We start from the raw sequence: 24,421 nt of genomic DNA on the forward strand, positions 1-24,421 counted from the left end.
GAACTGTGGTAGAAGAGCCTTTGTGGTATTAACATAGGAATATAGTTAATCTCTTAGGTAGCCATTATTGAGATTTGTGCTTAATGTTGTGTTCTAGAATTAATTGCATAGGAATATAGTAATTGAATCTAGAGGATTAGAATCGTAATACACGCGGAAGCGGGTTATGATTATTTTAGCATCTCAGGTTAATAATCCGGGTTAATTGCTTGCATAATTGAAGGAATTGGGGGAGTAATAATCACATAGGGGGAAGAATAAAATCCTAGGCTTGTCTACTTTGATTAATCTTCGTATTTTTAATTGCTTTCTTGTTTTTTGTGTTTTTAATTGCTTTAGTTTAATTTAGTTTATTAATCCTTAGTCGACTGTGTAGGGTGGGCTTGATAATAATTGGTAGAATTTAGCGTCTAGGATTAGATAATTAAATATTCCCTGTGGGTTCGATATCCGGACTTAATTGTCCACTATATTACTTGTACGTGCACTTGCGTGTAGGTTTTCGACCAACAGTGGCCATGGGAATATCTAAGATTTATTCCATGCAAAGCCAATATATCTATTATCCAAGAAGCCATGCCACGTGTGCAATTTCTATTTGACAACAAGATCCCAATTTTATCACATAAACTAACTAAACAGGCTGTGCACCACAATTTGAACTCTCAACAAGGCCCACACAAATCCTGGCTTGTGTTAACTCGTTCCCTATTTTTGCTGCTCTCATGCTTACTTCTTCTCTCTGAGAGTAGCAAAAAAAAAAAACTAAGTAAAGAAAAAAAGGAAATGGCAACACAGGCATTGGTTTCTTCATCGTCCATCTGCTCGTCGGCCGACGCCGCCAGACAGATCCTCGGAGGAAGGTCACCGGCGGCGCACACTTCTTCTTCAAGAAAGGTTTCCTTTGTTGTTAAGTCAGCTGCTACTCCACCTGTTAAGGTACGTACTAATTAAATAATACCGTATACAGTTAAACCTCTATAAATTAATACGGTTGGACTAGGGAAATTCTATTAATTTAGCGAATTATTAAATTATCGAGTTAATAATTTATTACGTTTTCACCGAGAGAAACTATTATTTAATCGATGTTATTAATTTATCGAGATTCTACTGTATTATTTTTTATTTTTTTTTCAGACATCTCACAACTGTTCTTGTCTGAATAATGGGAGTTTTTCTTTTTTTTTTTTAATGCATGACAATTATGATTAATATTTCTTTTTTTTTTTTGTTATTGTTTCAGCAAGGAGGTAACAGGCCCCTATGGTTTGCATCTAAGCAGAGCCTTTCCTACTTGGATGGCAGGTAATTAATTTAAACTCTCTTGCCTCTTATTTTTTTCATTATTATTTAATTCGAAATTCTTACAATGAAAATAATAGGGAAAAGAATTGGTATGATTATGGATTTAGTCCTCTAACTTATCATGTTTCGATTTTACATGCAATAGCGTTACAAATATAGTATTTTTGGTCCTATTTCGCATGATTTTTAAATTTTATGATGCAACGGATAAATTTGACGGGTCTTACTTATATAGACGATTAAAATTTATAAATTTGACATTTAATTTTGGCCTTGATAGAAGTTGATCATGCGATATGACGAATTTGTGAACAAAGTTAGAGGAATTTTTAAAACGCTCGTTTAAATAAATTCCGACGAGTTTGTTTGCCATGATATTAATCATCGGATAAAATTCAATTGAAATATGACCAAAAATGATAGCTCTGTAAACTTATTGCATGTAAAATTACAATTTTCCCAAAAAAAAATAACAAATCATTACTTTCTCAGCCTCCCAGGTGACTTCGGATTCGACCCGTTGGGCCTATCCGACCCAGAAGGCACCGGAGGGTTCATCGAGCCGAAATGGCTAGCGTACGGCGAGATCATCAACGGCCGTTTCGCCATGTTGGGAGCGGCGGGTGCCATCGCCCCCGAAATCCTGGGGAAAGCCGGTCTGATCCCACCAGAGACGGCTCTCCCCTGGTTCCAGACAGGGGTGATTCCCCCCGCCGGAACGTACAATTACTGGGCCGATGGCTACACACTATTCGTCCTCGAGATGGCCCTGATGGGCTTCGCGGAGCACCGCAGGCTCCAGGATTGGTACAATCCTGGATCCATGGGTAAGCAGTACTTCCTGGGCCTAGAAAAGGGCTTTAGCGGGTCGGGCGAACCCGCTTACCCGGGCGGCCCGTTTTTCAACCCATTAGGGTTCGGGAAAGACGAGAAGTCGATGAAGGAGCTGAAGCTCAAGGAAGTGAAGAATGGGAGATTGGCTATGTTGGCTGTTTTGGGATACTTTATACAAGGGTTGGTCACCGGTGTGGGCCCCTTCCAGAACCTTCTAGACCATTTGGCCGATCCGGTCAACAACAATGTGTTGACCAGCCTCAAGTTCCATTAGGGCAGGACGTTGTTGTACGTGTAGCATCGCATGTTGTGCTCTCTTTGATTCTATTTTCTATGTGTATTTCGAATTTGTATAACAATCCATCATTAATGTGCAGAACGTACTTTTACCGTTGAGCATGTGTCGTCGTTTGTAATGTATTACGAAAGATAAGGTTCGCGACTTTGATCAACAGAAGTTTATACTTAAAAGAAGAAATTTCTCCGGTGCTCAGTGAAAAAATTCCTTTTTCGACAAAAAAAAAAAAAGAAAAAAATTGAACCGGCTTTTGCATTCCAAGGCTCCGTTTCCGTCCGTGGATTTTGAGCTTAAGAATTTTGAATCATACAAGCATATACATCAAATTTGGTTTGAATATGTTAGAATTTAGGCCTCGTCACACGATACAAAGAAGAGGCTAAAGAAAACTTGAACGCAAGAACTTGCACAAGAAAGTAAATGCGAAAAACGGCAAACCGTGAAATCGTACTCGGAAAATAGTATATATCACAAAAGTTAAGACGTGAATGTGGATACATCTAAATATTAAAAATACAAGAGGCATAATTGTAATTAATTATAGATTATTTGTTTATGAATGATATATTTTTTAGAAAACTATAAAGCTAACAAAATATTTGAAAATTTGACATTCAAACCTAGTTTGAATTTTTTGAAAAATTATAAAAATTTCAGCAGGTACATGAGTTTAGCGTTCGATACATTTTAGGCACACAAGGATGTCTAAATAGAAGTTGCCATGTACGTTCAACCGAATAATTCCCCAACACAATCAATAAATAGTCAATCAATCGAATAAACCGAACATAAGTTCGTTGTGTGCAAGTAAAACGCAGCTTCTTTCATCCACATTTTTACACCGTCCATACTACAAAATAATTCGGTTCCATAACAACAAAAATTAACAAAAGGCAAGAGAAAATAAAACGGAAACCAATAATATCGAAATTCAACAGCAACTCATAAAAACCCTACATTCACAATTCACCTTCTTCGCACTTCTCCATTTTCAGTTCCCTTTGCCATGCTGAATTTGCTGAAGAAGAGCCGCTGCAAGCTGCAAAGTCGCCTGCAAACGTTTCTGCGGATCGGACTCAGAATCATCGTTCTGGTTCGCCTGTGACGAAGCAGCTGCTAAATCCAACGACTGCTGCTGCAACTGCTGCAGTTGACCAATCTGCTGCGCCTGTGACAAATCAGACGACACCTGTTCGTTCGGCAATCCATAATTCTGCGGCGGAGGCAACCTAACGGGATATCCAGATTGATGGTTTATATTCCCCTGCGGTCTATATTCCCCAAATTGCCCCTGCCCCTGTTGCTGTCCAAGAAGAGATGACGCCAGCTGCGCCAGCTGTTCGGACGGGATATTAGAACTTTCCGGAACATTAAACATTCCGCTATTCCCTCTCGTGAAATCCGGAGTATAATTGCTGATGTGGGTTGCTTCTTGGATCGGTCTACTAGGCGGCATTGCAGAGTAAGCACCACTATTGGATGCTTGCGACGGAATATTCCGAATATAATCGTTCGCGGGTTTTCCGTAATTATTACTACTAGTAGTCAAAGGTGGTGGTGGAGGAGGTGGCGGCAAGTAATTAGGCGCGAATGAAGAAGCTGATTCGTTCTGAGAGGTGGGGCCCGCGTAGATATTTCCAGAAGGTTCTAGCCTTAGGAGAACACCGGAGATGCTGAGCTGGCCGGGGACTTTGAGAACCTTCTCGGAGAATTCTGAAGGCGGTACGAGAAATAAGGTTGTTCTCTCGTCGACTTTTACTACGGCTGCGCGCTGTTTTTCACCGAGGTAGTTCATGAATTCGTTGTAATATGATATGTCGTGGTCGTTTGCTGGTACGAAAAAGACGACCCATGCGGTGGCAGCTTGGTAATAATGTTTTGCCAGCATGTCTAAACTAGTCCTTGCTGTGCAGTCCAGATATTCGGGTCTGCATGAATTTGAATATATGTCGTCATTATCACGAGTTAGATCATAGTACATAAGCATCTCATGCGATATTAATATTTTATGTTCGTCTTTTTTACCATGGTGCGTCCCACTTAGGGGGGGAAACTGAAACGGAATTTGTTTAAAATACGCCAGTTCCTATCTGAATATTTTCGATTCAAGAACAATATTTCATTCTGTATTCCGAAAGTTTCAATTTTTTCGGAACGAATTGAACTAACTTATTATATACTGATTCCCGAAAATATTTCCGAAAATTACACTTATAATATCAATATTATTATGTATTTTACATTATAAGTGACTAAAAAATGGACATTTCAATCACGCCGACTCCGACCCGAATTATTTTTTTTATTTCGAAACAAGATTTTTCATTCCGATTTCATTTTTCTAAAAAAAAAAATCATTAACGGCATTAGAATAATTTCTCACTTCCGGAAAAAAATTGGAATTTTTCCAAAATGCTAATTCGGATCTGATCGGATTGATTTCCACCCTTAGTCCCAATCCATGAAAACCCGAATGTGTATGTTCACTTTCCACACACACACACACACACACACACACACACACAAACAAACACACACAGACACACACAGACACACACACACACACACACACACACACACACACACACACACACACACACACACAGACACACACACACACACACACACAAACAAACACACACAGAAACACACACACACAAACAAACACACACAGACACACACACACACAAACAAACACACACAGACACACACACAAACACACACACACAGAGAGAAGTATGATGAGAATAGTACTTACAGTGCTATATCAGGTGGTTTTCCAACAGGAAAACAACGAGTACGACAAATAGTAGTACCTCCCTTTGCAATCATTCCCTCCCATTTCCACACTTCTTTCGACGACGATCCCCTCCGTTCATTCGTACGCAACAAAGGCATCATCATCGAACCGGAACCTCCCTTGTAATCATCCTGTGGTGCATTATTCCAATAATCACCCCTTTCCCCAAATTGTTGGTTTGTCGGTACATTCACCAAACGCTCGGAAATCGGCCTACTATTATACCCCGAATATCTCGGATCGTAATTCTTATCAAGTACCACAGATTGGGGAATCACACGTTTCGATTTCTCCAAATCCGAAAACGGATACTCCGGCAACTCGTTTTCAGGAAGAGGGTACGTTTCGGTTTTCAATTTCTTCGCCCCGTGTAGAAACGAAACGTCTTCAGGCAAATCCCACAAGTCATCATCGTACATTTGACCTTGTCTATGAAACTTCTCGGGCGAGTATTCACGAATATGAGCTCTACGATGATCGTAGATATTCCGGTCAAGATTTGGGATGAACGGAGGAGATCTGTCGGATCGGAAGCGTTCGAAAGATCCTGCGCGTCCGAACGACGGTCCACCGTGGGGAGATGGTGGATCGTCGTCCAGAGGATTATTCCTCTCTCTGTTTGAAGAATCGGTTTTGGCGAAGCAAATGTGCACGCGTGGATTTCCAAATAGTTTCCCATGGAGAGCTTCTTTAGCCCTAATGGCTGCAATCACGTTTCTGTATCGGACGAATGCGTAAGTGCGCCCTGGAAATGCGGTTATTTTCTCGATATCTCCAAAGGGTGCAAATGACTTACGCAGAATGAACTCGTCGACTTTTAATTGGGCGGGAAATCCGATCCATAGAACCTCGCTCGGTTCTGAATCTTTATCGTTCATTCTAGATTTGTTACTATTAATATTCGAATGTGAAATATCGGGGCTGGAATAACGTGCTCTTGAGTCCCTCTGGGAATACGGAGAACCTCTTGCTCTGGGATTCGGATCTTCACGCCTATCGGAATATTCCGCGTCGCGTGGTGTATTTGATGATTTTTCCTGCAATGTATTCAACTGTATTAAGATAGCCGTGCAGAAAAGTCGGATATTAGTTTCGAAAAAAAAAAAGACAATGTTTTGCATGCAAACTATATCGATGGTTAGATTAGATTAAGTTACAAGAGGATCCGACTGAGGCACAAAAACTGATGATAAATTCGAATATCTCAACCATTAACTTAATGAAACGGAAAACGAAGCAATAAATCGAACCCAAATTTCTCTAAGCAGTACTCGAATGTGCATAGTTTCACTCTACCACCAACATTTATGCATCGAAAACATATATTCATTATTGAAATGGCTTATAGAATGTTAAGGTAAAAAGGCTAAAACGAAGGTCAAATCCATCAAAGAAACAAAAGGGATTACCTCAACAATACCGAGAGTTATCTACAGAAACAACCAACAGAAACTTTCACCTTATTGATGGTTTCTCAGATCACAAACCAGATAAAGACGGAGACACGTTATGCACAAAAAAATAAAGTGAAACGTTTCTGCACTTATAAACAATACATGCACGAATGATAAAAATACACACGAGAACTCCAATTTCCTAGGTTGACAGTATCTTCATAAGTACAAAACATACGAATCTCAACGGTCCTAAGAGAATATGAACCTACATACTAAGCACATAGGTATATACAAATAATGCAGCAAAACAAATATTTCATTGAGCATTTCCAGCATCAGGTCAACAAAATTTTATTATTTCCTGTATATCATCTAAGACAGCAAAACAGAAAATGAACCTCTATGCTGAAAATCAATCAAACATATATTTCTCGATCGATCCACAGTTTGTCTTGCACACAATTGACATGGATCATGCGTGGAGTAAATAGATAAAATGCATTGTGGTAGACTTGGATATGTTGAAGGTAAATGGTGCACAAAGAATCGACCAATAATGCCTGACCAGGCACAGAGGCTATTGCATTTCGCAGAGTGGAACGGTTTTACTAGGTGACCGACAAACGAATTCCCGTTCAACTTTAAAGGAGAAGTATAAGTTTCCGAATTTAATATATCAAGTGCATCAGGTGTTCAAGCAAATGCTCCATGTGCCAACGTGTAGAATAAGTTTCTGGGACAGATGAAAATTTACAAACATTTGTCCCACAAAGAGAATCGCACTTCCACACAGACCAATTGGAAGAAGTCAAGGAAAATAGAGACCATGTGTTAGAAGTAGACGAGTTCAGAAACATGAACCAGAAACGTATAATATCGGCTGATTTGCGATCTGAAATTCACCAGATAGGCAGAGCCTGTTATGGGAAATGAAGCATCGTTTTATCTCAATACATTAGATTATTGAGCAAAAAACAGAATGTACCAAACAATATATCGTAATGAAGGGTGGCTAATTATAAACTGAAATGGTTTTCTGTATGCTGCAAGACAGGATGCGAGCTATGGTTATATCCTTCTCTTGCATAAATGTACTGGAATTTGGTCGAGTAAGGGAAAATAGATAATGATGTATCTATCTGCTAGGAATTTGATGGCAATGAAACTGCATGTTGCGTTTAGAACAAACAAATGGATCTTGATATGCTTGTGCGGATTGGTAACGGAATGCAGGATCTAATTCAAGAAATTAGAATGCAATCATGAGGTCAATGGTCACATATGAAACTTGTGCTGATATAATCCTTCTCTTGGTAGATGCAAAAAGCAAAGAAGAGAGCCAAGATAGTCCGAACAAATCGTTTTAGAATTTCAACAAAATTCGTATTTTTAAGATAATCCTTCCACTAGCTACTTTTTTGTTCTCCTGAGAAACAATTAGCTACTTTCCTTCTCGTTCAGATGCATAAATCAAGTCATAATTCGTAGTCTCAAGATACAGGTGTGTGGCTTGCTGCAAAATGCCAACCCTACACAGTGTCAAATTTCAAGGGAGCGCATCAATAAAATTAAGAAATCTGATTGCAATTGCTTTTGGATGCATGTATCGCAAAACACGTGCATTTTTCCCTTTTTTCCTTTTGGCAGTTAATGTACTTTGGCTGTCAAATATTTAGCCCTTTTTTGCTTCACGAGATCGTAGACTTCTGACCAATTACTCAAGCAACATATACCAAATTCTATGTGTAGCCCAATCCACATAATTTAGGAAAAATTTCCACTTATTCAGTCGTGCATTGCCTAATGTGAGGTAACACATTAAAATAAAGGGAAATACTTGAAGAAAGCATTTTTCTTCAACGGTTTGTCCAAATGATTAACGTAAACAACGATGGTATCTCCCCTCTTCCAACCTTCATCCGAACACGATGTCCTTTGAAATAAATTGGACAAGTTCCACTTTAGCACACTTAGATATGCATTTATCGTCTAATGCTTGTCGAGTTAGTTTTTCCCTCAAAGTCTTGCCCACCTAGTCCATGAGAATTATTTAAATTTATTTTCTCTATTGGAGCTAGCTAGCCCTTGAAACAAATTATTCCTTCTCAATATTCAGTAAAATGAAGAGCGCAAATTAGGGAACCTTCTCTGCAACTTCTCCAGGGACTAGACTTATTTTATTATTATTGCGTTCATTTGTAAGGACCCGTAACGGGTAGAAACGACATGATATCTTAAACCTTCTAAAAAACCCGAGACGAATCCATCTTTAATAGTGTGATCCCTTGGCATGAATTTAGCACCTTAGAGTAATCTCAGTAAGACGTTCGAGCATGACGAACACAAGGGAAGTACTACTCGTGCACATTTATAGGAAGGAAGATCGAGGAATGGAAATGAAGATAAGAACCATTATTTCCTACACGAGTAATATATTCTATGTTTTTGTCTTTTCCAATGCTGACAAAAGAATGAAACTGATTGGTTCGATTAATATTTGATATGTGAAGTGAGAGATGGATTTGAGGGCGCAATGTGTCACGCCTTCATGTATGCATGGATGTGTTTCTGATGTTCTTGGAATCTAATGCACTAACTTGGAACGGTTATAAATTGCATAAAACTGGCAAAAGAATGTATACATATACAATAAAAGAATAACAAAACTAACCGCCTTGGCAAACTCAATCCTAACTGGATTGCCTTCAATAACAAAACCTTGAAGCTCTCTTACTGCAATAAAAGCCTCTTCTTCGTTTCTATAGTTAATGAAAGCATAGCTCCGACCCGGTTGAAATGCTATCTTCTCGAGTTCTCCAAACTGTAAGAAGTGATGAGCCAAAGCATTCTCAGTTAAGCTGTGAGAGAGATTTCCAACCCAAAGATGCCTCGATGGTGGAATGTTTCCTCGACCATGTTGGGATTTCTCTTCTGATCTTAAAGGGTAACCCCTACGAGGTCTGCCTCTTCCTTCTCTGAAGCTCTGTAAAGGGAACGAACACGAAAAATAATTACATACAGGTCTTGTTTGGTTGCCAAGATAAGATTAAATAATCTAATGAAACCCAATTATATTATTAGGACCTTGGAAAATCCAATAAAAAACATGCCTAGAAGGCAAGATAAGGGCATCTCCGACCGGACACCATAACGCCATTTTTTCATCTAATATAGGTGTTTTTAGCCTCCCACCCAAAATTCCTATATCCCCATTACACTTAGAATTATAGAAATTTGGATTTAGCCTCCCACCGTGGTCAACCCCCATATCACCCAATACTCAAATCCTATTTTTCCACCAATTTTTTTGATGAAGGAATTTTGCGGGTCATGATAACCTAATATTTGCGGGTCCACCCGACAAGTTATTGGGGACACCAAACCTCAAATAAAGTCCAATTATTTAGTTAATCATGGGTAATCAATCCAACCAAACGAGGCCTTACAAGACAAAACTAAAGTATCAACCCAAAAAAACCAAAAATATTGACATTCTAACTAAAGTCGAAACAGAATTAGCAAAACAAATACAACCAGGATACGGGTTAACTGTGGGTTAAATATGCTTATAGTATATTAAAACGTAATCAAAATGTCTCACTTAAAGCTAAAAACATAATATGACGTCAAATATACATAGCAAGAATGCGACATAGTACATTTGGATGATGTGCATACTTAGCGCCCTCGGAGCAATACATCTTTCTACAACATTTTGAGGGGATAAAAAAGCTAAATAAATCCGTATTTTATACCTAAAATATGGCAAAAAAAATAACATCGAAACTAGAAAATTAAATTCTAATACGGAAAAGCAAATACGAACACATTAAATAAATAACTGGTAGGCATTTTGCAGTAAGAATAATTAGCACGCATTAGGTAAGCAAAATCCAATTTAACAATAATTAGCAAAATGGGGGGAAATTTTCCAATTCAAAGTTCAGACAATAACGAAATTCCAAGAAACCGTAATCAATTTCCAAAAAAAAATCAAAATCGGAATACAATTTGAAAGAGAAAAAAAGTATAGAACTGACCATTTGTATCTGGACCCTAAATTATAAGGGTATGAAAGCCTATCAATAACGTTCGCGAATCGCTTCTCCTCCAATTATACTGTCTCGCAAGACATTTAGTCCGGAAGAGAGAGAAATTTCAATTAGGGCTGGATGAGAGAAAGAGAGAATTTGTTTTTGATGATAAAGGGGAGAGAGATTAGGGTTTGGGTAAATTGAGATTTTAGGGAAAAAAAAAAAGTTTGTAAATACGATTACAGCGTCTGGGTGGGTGAGAGATACGAAGATGGCGTGGGCCATGGACAAGTAACCTGCATGGTGGCACGTGGCGTATTGGTGTATGAATAATTTCTAAATTACCGAAAACTCCTCGGATCCTAATTTGAGCAAAATCTATATGCATAGAACTTGAAAAAAAAACTAAAAGACTTAGACATTTTACTCATTATTATTACTTTGCTTCCATGTTAGTTGTTATGGTTAATTTTTCTATTTGTCACATTATTTGTCACTTGGTTTTTAATTTAGAATTCTAATGATGTATTAAGTATTATTTTGTCAATTTCCACTTTTTTTTTTACAAAAGAACTACATAATATTAATGAAACGTAAACTTATAATTGTCGACTAGTGGGGATCCAAAATCAAAAACACAATTAATCGTAATATTACAAGGTGGAATCGGGCCGGTCTTATTTGATAAACTAAAGGCCCAAGAGGCAAACCTATGCCGCGAAGTTAGCATTGCGAGATATATATTTGAAACTCCATTTTGGCCAAAGAGCCTAATATTTTTTTATCTCATCTACGATCAGCTTAACATTTCGATCGATGATGCAACTGCTGGAGGTAATGAAGAGAATAGCTTCCTTGATCTTTGCATGGTGGAGAATTTGGTAAGCTTTTTTTAGCGTGATGGCTTCAGCAACAAACGGATCAATGCAAAGGTGATGGTTTGAATGAGCAAAAATACTAGAGTCGTTTCTGTTGCAAATCAAGGTAGTGGAGAAAGCAATGCCATTTTTTTAACTTGGAATCAGAATTGGTCTTGATCCAGAAGGATGAGGGTTTGCTCCAGGTTTGACAGTGATCTCCATTATTTGAGATTGCAGTTTGCTGACTTTTCCAGTGGGCAGGAACGGTGGAGTGGATTCTCTTGGAGATCACATGTAAATGAGGAAGAGGGGAGCCATGAGCCACTTTATTACGGGTCATCCAAACAAAATCAAAAAGAACAACAACAAAGGTAATGAACTCTTTGAGAGGAAGGAGGGAGGAAAGCCAGTTGAAGAGGCTGATATTTTGGAATACATCCAGACGGAAGTTCCATTTGGATGTGAATCAAATTTGCTCCACAAGAGTTTTTAGGAAGAGATGGTCAGAGTTATCATCCTCATTATTGCAAAGAGGCCGGAAGGAGTTTTGGATAGGGAAAAGAAGGCTCAATCTCGAGCTTGTGGGTAGAATATTGTTGAGGATTCTCCAAAGGAGGAGTTTATGTATGTTGTGAATATGAGAGTTGAAAAAGGATTTCCAATTGAATGTGGAGAGAGCCAGCATAATCAGATCTGGCAGTTTGAGAGGAAAGTAAGGCGTTTTTAGTGGATAATAGTCCTGACTTGGAAGACTTTTAGAAAAGCTTATCTTGCCTTTCATATGGGGAGACCTGGATTTTAAGAACTTCAAGAATTATATCTTCAGTGAAGAGATAGTACAAGAGTTCCTGATTCCAGACCGTGCTCCCTTTAAAGACAAGGTTATGGACAACATAGACAGAGTGAGGGCCGAAGGAAATGGGGGGAATGGAGTTACAAATGGTGGGAATCCAAGGAGCTGACCAAACAGGAAGGAGAGAAAAATAAGTGACTTCAAAGCAGATATTTTGGGCAATGAAGGATTTACATTTCGTGGTGTCTTTCCATATCCAAGAATAGGTTTGAGTATAGGAGGAGAGTTAGAGAGAAAATAGGAGGTTCTATAATATTTGGAAGATAAAAGCTGAGTTCAGAGAGTGATCTTTCCAAAGACAATGTTCCATGCATTTTTAGAAAGAAAGCACTGTTAAGGTACCATTCTCCTAAACCCTAAACCACCCACAACTTTGGGGAGACAAATAGAGTCCCAACTTTTAAGCATAAAGGAGTTGCCATTAATATTATAGTTTTGACCCCACCAAAATTTCCTCATGTCAGCATCAAGAGAGGAGCAAATGGATTTAGGGATCAGGAAGGAGGGCTTGGCAAAAGAAGGAATGGCCTATCTTGATGAGAATGGTTCTTCCCGCCTGGGAGAGGTTTTGATCTCCAGCCACAAAGCTTGAAGTTAAGCTTATCAGATACCTCTTTGAAAGATGAGGTCCTGGACTTAGGATGGCAAAACTGAAGGCAAATGTACTTTGAGGTATGGACATTGAGAATATCCATTTTAAACATCTTTTCCATTAACGGGAAGGATGTTTAAATCACATTCTATATGTTTTTTCTTAGTTTTCTTAATATTTACGCAACACAAAGTGATGTTTATTTTAAGGGTTAATATGCTATAAGCCTTAGCTAGAAATATAATTAGATGTGGAATACATTCCTAATATATTTTTTTTCTTTTCTAAACTAAATATTTTTTGTAAAATAAATATGACTCACATCCTTAAATAAAATCTTAATTTACTCTTAATCTAAATCCATAAACTCTAGAATCAGGTTCCTCTAGTATCTATATTTTTCTTTCTTCTACTCTCTCTCTCCACCTCATCATTTAGGGGGCGGTGACTATGGCGTAACTATGACGGTGGAAGCGACGGCAATAAGGCAGATGGTTATGGAGGTAAGGAGACGGATGTGAGGTTAGATCTACGATGGGAGGCTGCTAGGGTTCGTGGACGTCTAGGTTTTAGTTGATAGGGTTTGGTGACGGTAAGGGAGTTGTTGGTTGATAAGGTTTGGTGGCGGCTGGAAGTTCTAGTTGCTATGGTTTGACGGCGGCTGGAAGATGTTGAATGTTAGAATTTGGCAACCGCTGAGAGTTGTTGGGTGATAATGTTTGGAATAGTACACTATAATACACTATAATGAACCATAGTACACCATATAATATTTTATAGTATACCAAAGTATTTTTACAATCTGCTGAATTATTCAACAAAAGCGAAAAATATGTTTTTTTCATAATTTTCAATAAGGTTTAAAAAAAAGGGAAAAATAAGTTGTTTATAATAATGTAAAAAATGTTAGAATGAAAAAAATAAAAAAACAAAGATGAACAAGTTTGTAAAAATAAAATAAGATATGTTGGATGAAAAAATGAAGGTATTAAATGCAGTTTGAATATTATTTAGGTGGTGTTTGCAAATGATTATTTATAAGCAGAAGTTAGTGATTGTGATTTAAGTTAGTTTTAAGTGCTTATTTCTAAAAGTTGGGGGTGTTTGCAAATATTTCGGAAAATGATCTAAAATTGAAAAAGCAGGGTTAGGGGTGTTTTTAAAAAATAGCTTAAAGCAGATTATTTAAGAGAAGCAAAAGCAAAAGTTGATTTTGCAAACACATATTATAAGCAAAAAAAACCGCATAATCACTTTCAAAAAGTATTTGCAAACACCACCTTACTGCTATTTTCGAATTTGAGTGGAGGGGTATTTCTGGAATGAATATAACAAAGGATGTGAAGCTTTCCGGGTGAAGTCCCAATATTTAAACATTTTACCTCAAAAAAGTTCTCTTTCTTAACTAAGAATTTAAAATAGTGGGTAAAACATTGAAAATACAAGGTAAAATCTATGGCTGAACCATATTGCCATTATGTAAACTGCAAACACATAGAATCGCAAATGCAGAATATCGATCGATCATTTCAAAGTTTACGTATATTATAACTATATATATGACCATCAAATAACTCACAAGAATCACATACAATATATTCAACAATAATTTTCTAGCTCAATTTGTTGCTAATGAGTCCTTGCACAGATCCAATAAAAGCTAAGATGGTGCAAAGCAAGCAGAACAATCGGAAAGCTTGAAGAACAATCCACGTAGATGTCCAAGCTCGAACGTTATTCTGAGCCAAGTACATTTCCACGGGGAAATAAATCGCTAACGGCCAAAAATTCAATGCACCGAGTACTCCTAAAACTTGGTTGAAGTACGGGAATAATAGAGCGAGTCCGGTTGTCGATGCCACGTAAGCGGTTCTAAAGCATAGCCGAAGAAGATTCAATTTGAATTGGGGGAGAAGTGGGAGCTTGATTTTGTACTCGTTGTTGACGAATCTACTGTTCGGATGCTTTTTCGCTATTTGTCTTTCGGCTACTGCAAATAATGGCTGGCTGTATATCTGCAAGAAAACGAGCGGAGGAAAATTTAAATGAATCGGGAAAATAAATAAGTGAGAAATTTGCCAGACGATGATACATGATTGAATCGCTTAAAAAATATTATCGTTCATTTCGTCATCTAATTTAGTAAGATTAGTTCGGAGTGGAGATCAGACATAATGAATTGGAATTGGCACTTTTGGAAACATTCCTTTTCTTTTTTTTTTTGGGAAGTGAAATTACAACCCCGTTCCAAAAAAAATGGAAAAATCTAAAATCGTAATTTGGGAGATTGGAACAAAAAACTTGTTCCAAAATCGAAAATTTTCAGACTGGGATCGGCGGAATTCGGAAATTCAATTTTTTTAGTCACCTAAAGTTAGAAGTGCAATTTTCCGAAAATAATTGGAATTTTTGGAAATATTTAAAAAATATAATCGGATTGGAAATCGGGGTCTAATATGTCAATTCTATTAAAAAAATATCGGAAGTGAAACTTTCAGAATTCTAAATGAAAAAATATTGCTCCAAAATCGGAAGTTTTCGGATCTTAATTAGCGAGTTCAGAAATTCCATTCCAATTGCCACCCCTAACTAAGATGGAAACATACATAAGGACAAATTCGTTGATCTTTTCGTCCCCATATTACGCAGTGTGTACGTCTGTGTAATGTGATATTTGTCAAGTATCATATTTGCTTACCCAAAGTTCCACATATATATATTTAGGCCTCGTTTGGTTGGTAGATATGTCATTACTAATTAAATAATTAGTCCTTATTTGATTTTTGATTGCTTGTATCTTGACTTTATCGTCGCTTATTCAAAAATTGTTTATCAGCCCCTGATCGAACTGCAAAATCGGCCCCTAATAAAACTGCAAGTATCTCATCTTAACTTAACTCCAATGTAACAACCAAACGAGGCCTTATTGTTTCGTTAAATGCTTCAATTAGTCAAAAAATAAACGCAATGCTAAAAATAAAGTGATGGGATATATATGTACCTGATAACCTCCGACAAGGTGAAGAACAATACAAGCATTAGCAACGTCAACGAGCCAATAGGGCTCGTAAAATCCGAAGCCGGTCAACATATTCCCCGGTGCTTGGTTTCCGAAAGCAGCATATCCCGAACACCCACAGCACAAAAAGAAGAAGCTCGTAATAAGTATCGCGATAGTCGACGCCTTCTTCATTGTCTTGTTCTCCGGCGGAGGTGCCTTTAGTGTATCCTTCGATTTTCGTATATTCGATTTTAGTGTCTTATAATTATTATTAAAACAATATAAACATCACAAGTTACTATATATATTTTTTAAATTAATTACCTCAATGTCTAAAAGGATTACGTTGTAGGTGAAAGCGAATGCAATGTCTCCAATTGCTTGAGACGAAAGCCATACTTTGTCAGCAACTGTGGATGTAGATACTCCGCTAAGATCACCTCTGATCTCTCCGTTTTCTGCATAAGATCATGGGGGCCATGGCCCCCCACCGCTTTTCAAAAACTTAGTATTATTACAGATTTATTATTATTATTATTAGGGTAAATAACACCTACACCCCTGAGGTATGCTAAAATAACTTTAAGGTCCCTGTAGTATCGGTAATTACAATCACCTCCTGAAACATTGTTAGAAACCCTAACAGAATAATGCATTGGATAAGTTATTCGTTAGGGTTCTAACGGACTATTAATTTCAGCCAATAGTGGAGACAACATAGAGCTAGGGGGTGACATGGCTCTCCTAACATTTCTTAAATCCTTAGGTCCCGTTTGGTTGCCAAGATAAGCCATGATAAACTAAATAATTGGACTTTATATAATGTTTGGTATCTCCAATAAATTGACGGGTCGACCCGTCAAAATTATGTTATCATGTCTTATCTTACCTTCTAGAGAGTTTTTATTGTCGGACGTCGCGAGGTCCGACAAAATAATTGAGTTTCATTAGATTAGTTAATCTTATCTTGGCTAATCTTATTTTGCCAACCAAACGAGGCCTTACTATTTTATATTAGATTTATAAAGTTTCGCCTGGTAGCATTAACGGCCCACTGGAAAACAAATATAGTGCATATCGGTTGCCAGAAATCTTGGCTTTGGTAATTGTTTCAGGGGTGTGGTTGTGATTACCAATACCACAAGGACCTTAAAGTTATTTTAGCATACCTTATGGGTGTAGGTGTAATTTACCCTTATTATTATTATTCGAGTACTATAGTCTGTCGGAGGGTTTATTGCACCCCTTTATTTAGTCTAATTTCTAAAAGAGTCCCTATGATATAAATATTAGCAACCCCCCCCCCCCCCCCCCCCCCCCCCGCGATAATACTATATTTAGCAAACTACCCCCAAAAACTAACCATTTAAGTGGTTGTGTGGCGTTTCTGTTAATATTTATAACACGGTGTTTTTTTTAACAGTTCGATATAACACAGGTGTATTAAATGCAATAACCCTGTCGTCGAACTACCTAGAGAAATTTTTGATAGTAGTACAAAATCAAGAATAGAGAGAAAACTAATGTACCTAGTACATTTGCGAAACCGAGACCGAGTCCGATGAAGGTGTACGCGAATGACATGACGGCGGCGATTATCGAGAGCCACTGCATGTTGTGGAAATTGGGTATCTGAGAGAATATTATCTGAACACCTCCAAACAAAAGTATGAATAAACTATCTCCGTATTCACACGGCGCGTCGTGCCCTTCCTTGTGGTAACAATTTGATTTCAGAATCGCCCTATATATTATATATACCGAATATTTAAAATCATATTTAATAGTCCTTGCATTGCACCACTTATTTACTAATCGTTCTCGATAATCTTATCAAGATATAGCAATCGACACTGATGAAACTCGTACATAAGGTAAAAACGGGAAATACCTCATACTGATGGCGGAAGTGATGGTATACGCAATCCCGTATCCGAAATAACTTTCTTGAAGAAATATTCCAGCCACCCACATACTCTTCTTTCCTGCCCATGAACATAAATTTTAAGTCTCGTTTTACAATTTCATTTCATTTAAGAGTCATTTTACGATTTTGACGACGAGAAAATTTGTTTTATTCAACTATGAGGTAACATTAGTTAGTCAATGACCGAGTAATGAACTGAGAAAGAGAATACAAAAAAATCAGGTAATTTTGTGACACAAAGACCATCTCATTCCATTATCGGTGCACATCTACCTTATACAACACTTAAGGCCTCGTTTGGTTCCTAAAATAAGATTAAATTATAATATGAAAACCTACTTAGGGCTCGTTTGGTTACTGCTATAAGGTTCTACTAACTAAATAGTAGGGGCTAGTAACACGTTCAGTTGACAAGATTCACAATTTTTCAAAACCGCTACTAAAATCAAAGTCCGCTATTAAATGCTACTATTTCGTTAAATTATTATGCACCCCTCCCCCGAGATTAATTTAATACGGGTGACTAAACAATTAAAAGACTAATTTATCCTTCAAACGACATGTTAATTTTATTAAATAAAAGGTCTTACAGACAAATCACATATAATACTAGAATTTTTAACAGATTGAATACAAGATCTAATCTTACATACCGAACATCATACTAACTAAATAATTAACTAGTCAGTAAGGATTTAATCCAATCTCATCTAATCCAAACTTATCCGGTATAGCCCTTAATACAAGATCTAAGCTTACATACTGAACATCATACTAACTAAATAATAAATTAATCAGCAGGGAATTAATCCAATCCCATCTAATCTAAACTTATTCGATATAGGCAACATTAAAAACCATTTTTCCACAATCACGGGCCGGTCCAATAAAGTTATTTTGACTAACCAAACGTTCAATAATCAAATCACGGCTAATAATCCTACCAACCAAACGAGCCCTAAAAGAAAAACGGGAAAGAGTACCGTTCGATTACCAAGATAAGAGCTCACAGCCTCGGCATAAGACCTGTTTCTGATACGGCCCACCTCGGGATCGGGATATCTGTAACAATCACAAAGTAAATTCGAAGAAATAATAGTGATTATTCCAAACACCACCATGGATAAAGGACCACCAATCCAACCCAACTGAGCCACACTCCATGCCAATGAAAGCACACCCGACCCTATCACCCCTGTTATTATATGTGCAATTGCTGTCCAAACAGTCCCTTCACATTCAAACACACAGATTTCAAAAAAAAAAACAAAAATTAATAAAAATTCAAGATTTTGATGTTTTTGCAACTAACAAAGTAATTTAAGTGATGGGCAAGAATCAAGATCAATTTTTTTTATAGTTTGATTAGCAGAAATTAAGGTTGACTTAAAGCTGACTGACCTGTTCTTTTGAGAGAAGCATGGGGAGAATCTGAGGATGAAGAAGGGATATCTGTGAGAAGAGGGTTTGAGTATTCGTCTTGTTCTTCAACTTCAACCATTGCTGCTGCTTTTGTGAATCTGATGATGGTTGTTCCGCTATTGAGAATTTGTTTAATTAATGATTGGTTTTTTTTAAATCTATCTGATTATTGGAGAATAAAATGATTTTGAAGTTTTCGTGTGGGTCATTTTCTTGAGGCTGGAATAAGAGGCTGTTTGTCATGTCCAGCTTGGGTGAAAAGTAGTGGGAATACTTTATTTGAATTAAAAGGAATAAAAAAAAAAAAAATAAATAAAGAACAATTTGTTACAACTTACAACACGAGGAGTAAACAAATAAAAGAATTAAATACAATTTCACCCTTATACTATCATCAGTGTCGTATATATCCTCGTGTACAAATCCGTCTATTTTCAAACTTGATCGACCATTGCACTAGATGTTGGATAATTTCAGACGAAAATGCACCTGCAATTGAATGTAAAAGGTGTGCCTCTTTCTTTCTTTCTGGTACTCAATTTACTCTCAATATTATTTTTTTTCACGATTCTCCCTAATTTTATTTTGCTCAACCTAAAATTTCAAATTTTCTGAAGAAAATAAAATTATATTCGGAATATTATTTATAATTTTCTTTTAAATTTATGGAAATCTGCAATTTTGTTCTCGGTCTAAAAATATCACCCGAACTTTATGAATTTCTTTTATTATGGATAATATTTTTTTAAATATTTTTAAATTTCTGAAATTTTATAATTTCACACCCAAAAATTCTCGATTAAAAATGTTTTTCGTAGTTCTAATTCTCAAAATTCATACATTTCATTTTTTTATGTTCAAACACTACATGATATATTTTTCTAGAACTCTTGTCGATGTAACCAGAATGCTACGTCATGACGACAAAAACTAGCCAAGTAATAAAGTCAAAAAATGCATAGTTTATCTTATAAATGTAAGGGAAAAAAGTAACTGCGCTACTATATAAACTAGCGATGTTACATATTTGAGAGTTGGCCGTTAAGTTGAGGGGTCGTTTTATCTCATTTTATAGTAGAAGGGTATATACGACACCAGTAATAGTACATGAGTGCAATTTATAATTAACCCAAAATAAAAATGAGTCTTCCACTGTCAAAATATCTTATTTCACTACCAAATTAAATATATTTTTTATTTTACCCTTTTGTTCCTCTTCCACACATATTTTATACAAATTTAAAAATTGTTGAACCAAAATATTCACATACAAAATTCCACTACTTTTTACTAGAATCTTCACCACAAAATCTCATCATCCCCACCTTAAGTAAACAACACCTTCGTTAGAGAAAAATACCAGAAGGCCACAAGGAGCAAGAATTCACGTTCTCGGAGAAAAAAATAAATAAATTAAGAATGCTTGTGTAAAAATAATTAAAAAGATCTTTTTTTTTTATTGTTGTTTTCGATGGATTAAAATTGAACGATTATTAGAATCTTGTTTTAACTTTTGAAATTGCTTTGATGCATAACACAAGTTACATTCAGGAAATGGAGGTGGACAGTGAATTATAAATTTTAAGGGTATTTTCAATATTTTAAATAAATTTGGTGGTAGAGGTGGAAAATAACACAACTCATAAAAAAATACACAAAATAAATATTTTACTTGAGAGCAAGTAGAAGGGCAAGACTGTGTATTCAACTCCTTCCTAGTTGGGTTTGAATTCAACGCAGACCAATAAAATAAGGCTCTGTTTGCCCACTGTGCTTACACCATTTTTCTTCCACGCAGTTGAATTCAACGCTCACCAAACAGAGCCTTATTTTCCATGCGATTGAATCCGCCATTAAAATCCCCCAAGAAAAGCTTCAGCTATTCACTCAGTTTATTAACCCAACCATGCCTTCTCCAAACAATTTTCTCTCTCTACATCTCTTCTTCTTCCTCCTCCTCACAGCCTCAATTCTGAAACCCACCTCTTCCCAACAGCAAACCAACATCTCCTCCTTCTCCTCCTCCGCCTCCCCATGGCGGCCAAATCAAAACCAGATACTCCTCTCCCCCAACTCCGTCTTCGCCGCCGGATTCCGCCCCCTCGAAAACTCCCCATCTCTCTACACCTTCTCCGTCTGGTACCACAACATCTCCTCAAACGACGTCGTCTGGTCCGCCAACCCCCTCTCCCCCGTTTCCTCCGCCGCCTCTCTGCTAATCTCCACCTCCGGTGACCTCCGCCTGGTCAATTCCTCCGTCAACGGCCCCGATCTCTGGCCTGCTCCGGCCGCCGGAATCGCCAACAGAACTCGGCTTTCGCTGCTCAACACAGGTAACCTCGTCTACGGTGCTAGCTTTCGAAGTTTCTTTTTCCCGACAAACACGATTCTCCCCGGTCAACAAATAAACGAAACGATTCTCGTTTCGAAAAACGGCAAGTTCATGTTCGATTCCCGACAGCTGATTTTCACCGGTAGGAACGACACTTACTGGACTAATTCAGGCAATCAAACGTTCATGATCCTAGATAATTTGGGTGTTGTTTCGTACGGCGATAACAGTATGTATTACGCCGCCGATTTCGGTGTCGAAAAGTTGCGAAGGTTGACCCTCGATGAAGATGGGAACCTCAGGCTGTATAGCTACGACGAATTGTCGAGTGAATGGATTGTCGGATGGCAAGCGCAGTTTCAACTGTGTATGATTCACGGTACTTGTGGGCCCAACTCGATATGCTTGTACGACGCGTCGAATCTTTCGACGTCCTGCGTTTGCCCGCCCGGTTATCGGAAGGGGGCCGAATCCGATGGTTATTCGTGCGAGTTGAAGATTCCAATAGCTGAGAAAAGCAAGTTTCTGAAACTCGATTTCGTTAATTTCACGGGCGGATCGAACCAAACCGATATCAAGGTTCACAGTTTTAGTACGTGCGAGTCTCGTTGTTTGTCCAAACGGAATTGCTTGGGTTTCATGTTTAAGTACGACGGATCGAATTATTGCGTTCTCCAATTGGATACGATGGTTGATGGATATTGGTCTCCGGGCACTGAAACCGCTATGTTCTTGAGGGTCGACGCGTCGGAAACCGATGTATCAAATTTCACCGGCATGACGAATTTGATGCAAACTATGTGTCCGGTGAAGATAAGGCTCCCTCAACCTACGGAAGAATCTCGAACAACAAGTAGGAATATAGCGATTATATGCGCTCTCTTTGCGGCAGAGCTATTTAGTGGCATGTTCTTCTTTTGGGCGTTTCTCAATAAATATATTAAGTATAGGGACATGGCTAGCACGTTCGGGCTTGAAGTTATGCCTTCCGGTGGGCCCAAGAGGTTTAGTTACAACGAGCTGAAAGTAGCCACTAATGATTTCTCGAACGTAATTGGAAGAGGCGGATTCGGTGTTGTTTACATGGGCAAATTGAGCGACGGGCGGGTGGTGGCAGTGAAGTGCTTGAAGAATGTCGGTGGCGGCGATGGGGATTTTTGGGCGGAGGTCACGATTATCGCTCGTATGCACCACCTCAATTTGGTGAGGTTGTGGGGATTTTGTGCCGAAAAGGGTAGTAGGATATTAGTGTACGAGTATGTTTCGAATGGGTCGCTAGACGAGTTTTTGTTCCAAACTGTCGGAGCCGACCAATCAGAAACGGGCGAGCCAATCATGGGTTCGAATAACAAACCGATCTTTGATTGGAACATACGGTACCGGATCGCGTTGGGGGTGGCGAGGGCAATAGCGTACTTGCACGAGGAGTGCTTGGAGTGGGTCCTACACTGCGACATCAAGCCCGAAAACATACTCCTAGGCGACGATTTTTGCCCTAAAGTGTCGGATTTCGGGCTTGCCAAGTTGAAGAAGAAGGAGGATATGATTAGCGTCTCGAAAATACGCGGGACCCCCGGGTACATGGCGCCCGAGTGGGCCCAGCCCGAGCCGATAACATCGAAGGCGGACGTGTATAGCTACGGATTGGTGCTTCTTGAAATCGTGAGCGGATCGAGGAATAGTACGCAGCTGGATCCGAAGGTGGAGAGCGATCAATGGTTCTTTCCGAGGTGGGCTTTCGATAAGGTGTTCACGGAGATGAATGTGGAGGACGTTTTGGACCGTCGGATCAAGCACATCTACGATAGTAAAGAGCACTTCGATATGATCAATCGGATGGTCAAGACTGCGATGTGGTGCCTTCAACACAAGGCGGAGAATCGACCGTCGATGGGGAAGGTGGCTAAGATGCTCGAGGGGACGGTCGAGATCACCGAGCCGAAGAAGCCCACTATATTTTTCTTGGATGATTGAGATGTGTAACTAATTTTGTTTGTTTTTTTATAGGAGCAAGTTGTGTTGATTATTGTGTTATTAGCATTTTGTCTATTGTATAATTTAATAAATTGTATAAGAAGAATGTAATAAATTAGAAGTCTTGTTTTGACCACAGACTCAAGTCGGTCTTCTCTTGCATTATTTATAGATTCGAAAATTAAAATGTTAAATGTCATTTCAATTTTGTTGATATTATTTTGACTTCAGACGTGATTTTCAACATTTTTTATTCTAATTTTGGCAAAATTCAAGTCACGAAAACTGTATTTCTTTGAGTTAGTTTTTTAATCCAACTTGAATTGGCCAGATTGGATGTCCGGCGGCGAAGTTACGCTTGAATGAGTTTTATTTTGAGTTTTAGATAATTTAAAACATCAAAATTGTTGGCAATGTTCATTTATTTATGCGTATCTTTCTAATCCAACATTTAATGTTAACAGTTCAAATTGAATTACAAAGCTACAAATTCCATATTTTGGGTCTTCCAAATTCAAATTAGAAAATGGTTAAAATCACATTTGAGTAAAAATGATATTTTTGAAACTCAAGCGACATTTGAAAAAAAAAAATATTTGTCTATTTGAAAAGGAGTAAGAGGAAATGGTTTGATCCTCTCATCTTTGATTTCTCGAATCGAGATATGTTAAGCTCTGTTGAATAGGAGGAATATGATTGTATATAATATAAAATAGGGTGAATTGCATATAAGCTCATGGTAGGGGATTTAAATGTCCATATATTCAGATAAATAGATAAAATAGTGTC

The 24,421-nt window shown here is 37.9% G+C and overlaps 4 protein-coding genes across 4 annotated transcripts; 2 read left to right on the forward strand and 2 right to left on the reverse strand.

The window, feature by feature from the left end:
• Nucleotides 1–590: 590 nt before the first annotated feature.
• LHCA3 (PSI type III chlorophyll a/b-binding protein) lies at nucleotides 591–2,538 on the forward strand. Its single transcript, XM_012995175.2, has 3 exons — nucleotides 591–939; nucleotides 1,247–1,308; nucleotides 1,801–2,538. Exons 1-3 carry the CDS (start codon nucleotides 787–789, stop codon nucleotides 2,414–2,416), a joined length of 831 nt encoding a protein of 276 aa, XP_012850629.1. The 5' UTR covers nucleotides 591–786; the 3' UTR covers nucleotides 2,417–2,538.
• Nucleotides 2,539–3,218: 680 nt separating this feature from the next.
• Nucleotides 3,219–11,028, reverse strand: LOC105970400 (RNA recognition motif (RRM)-containing protein). The gene is made up of 4 exons (XM_012995213.2): nucleotides 10,678–11,028; nucleotides 9,309–9,620; nucleotides 5,199–6,277; nucleotides 3,219–4,368 (listed from the first exon to the last, which is right to left on the reverse strand). The coding sequence occupies exons 1-4, from the start codon at nucleotides 10,678–10,680 to the stop codon at nucleotides 3,432–3,434; spliced, it is 2,331 nt and encodes a 776-aa protein (XP_012850667.2). The 5' UTR covers nucleotides 10,681–11,028; the 3' UTR covers nucleotides 3,219–3,431.
• A 3,472-nt stretch (nucleotides 11,029–14,500) lies between these two features.
• LOC105970415 (putative amino acid permease 7) lies at nucleotides 14,501–19,701 on the reverse strand. The gene is made up of 7 exons (XM_012995235.2): nucleotides 19,306–19,701; nucleotides 18,899–19,135; nucleotides 17,869–17,962; nucleotides 17,507–17,721; nucleotides 16,302–16,435; nucleotides 15,978–16,205; nucleotides 14,501–14,991 (listed from the first exon to the last, which is right to left on the reverse strand). Exons 1-7 carry the CDS (start codon nucleotides 19,403–19,405, stop codon nucleotides 14,590–14,592), a joined length of 1,410 nt encoding a protein of 469 aa, XP_012850689.2. The 5' UTR covers nucleotides 19,406–19,701; the 3' UTR covers nucleotides 14,501–14,589.
• Nucleotides 19,702–20,956: 1,255 nt separating this feature from the next.
• On the forward strand, nucleotides 20,957–23,851 carry LOC105970424 (G-type lectin S-receptor-like serine/threonine-protein kinase At1g34300). The gene has a single exon (XM_012995247.2). The coding sequence runs from the start codon at nucleotides 21,233–21,235 to the stop codon at nucleotides 23,630–23,632; it is 2,400 nt and encodes a 799-aa protein (XP_012850701.2). The 5' UTR covers nucleotides 20,957–21,232; the 3' UTR covers nucleotides 23,633–23,851.
• Nucleotides 23,852–24,421: the final 570 nt, after the last annotated feature.

Source organism: Erythranthe guttata, chromosome 8 (assembly GCF_056151865.1).
Source record: "Erythranthe guttata isolate IM_541 chromosome 8, IM_541, whole genome shotgun sequence".
Lineage (NCBI taxonomy): Eukaryota > Viridiplantae > Streptophyta > Magnoliopsida > Lamiales > Phrymaceae > Erythranthe > Erythranthe guttata.

Excerpts from the sequence above, each read along its gene's own strand:
- LOC105970424 (XM_012995247.2), top strand. The coding sequence starts at position 21,233 with ATGCCTTCTCCAAACAATTTTCTCTCTCTACATCTCTTCTTCTTCCTC.
- LOC105970400 (XM_012995213.2), bottom strand. Across the intron at positions 6,278-9,308 it reads GGATTGAGTTTGCCAAGGCG|GAAAAATCATCAAATACACC; the intron begins GTTAGTTTTGTT and ends AATACATTGCAG. Across the intron at positions 4,369-5,198 it reads AAACCACCTGATATAGCACT|ACCCGAATATCTGGACTGCA; the intron begins GTAAGTACTATT and ends AAATTCATGCAG.
- LOC105970415 (XM_012995235.2), bottom strand. The coding sequence starts at position 19,405 with ATGGTTGAAGTTGAAGAACAAGACGAATACTCAAACCCTCTTCTCACA. Across the intron at positions 17,722-17,868 it reads ACTTCCGCCATCAGTATGAG|GGCGATTCTGAAATCAAATT; the intron begins GTATTTCCCGTT and ends TATAATATATAG. Across the intron at positions 16,436-17,506 it reads CGGTTTCGCAAATGTACTAG|AAAACGGAGAGATCAGAGGT; the intron begins GTACATTAGTTT and ends GATCTTATGCAG.
- LHCA3 (XM_012995175.2), top strand. The coding sequence starts at position 787 with ATGGCAACACAGGCATTGGTTTCTTCATCGTCCATCTGCTCGTCGGCC. Across the intron at positions 940-1,246 it reads CTGCTACTCCACCTGTTAAG|CAAGGAGGTAACAGGCCCCT; the intron begins GTACGTACTAAT and ends TTATTGTTTCAG. Across the intron at positions 1,309-1,800 it reads CTTTCCTACTTGGATGGCAG|CCTCCCAGGTGACTTCGGAT; the intron begins GTAATTAATTTA and ends TTACTTTCTCAG.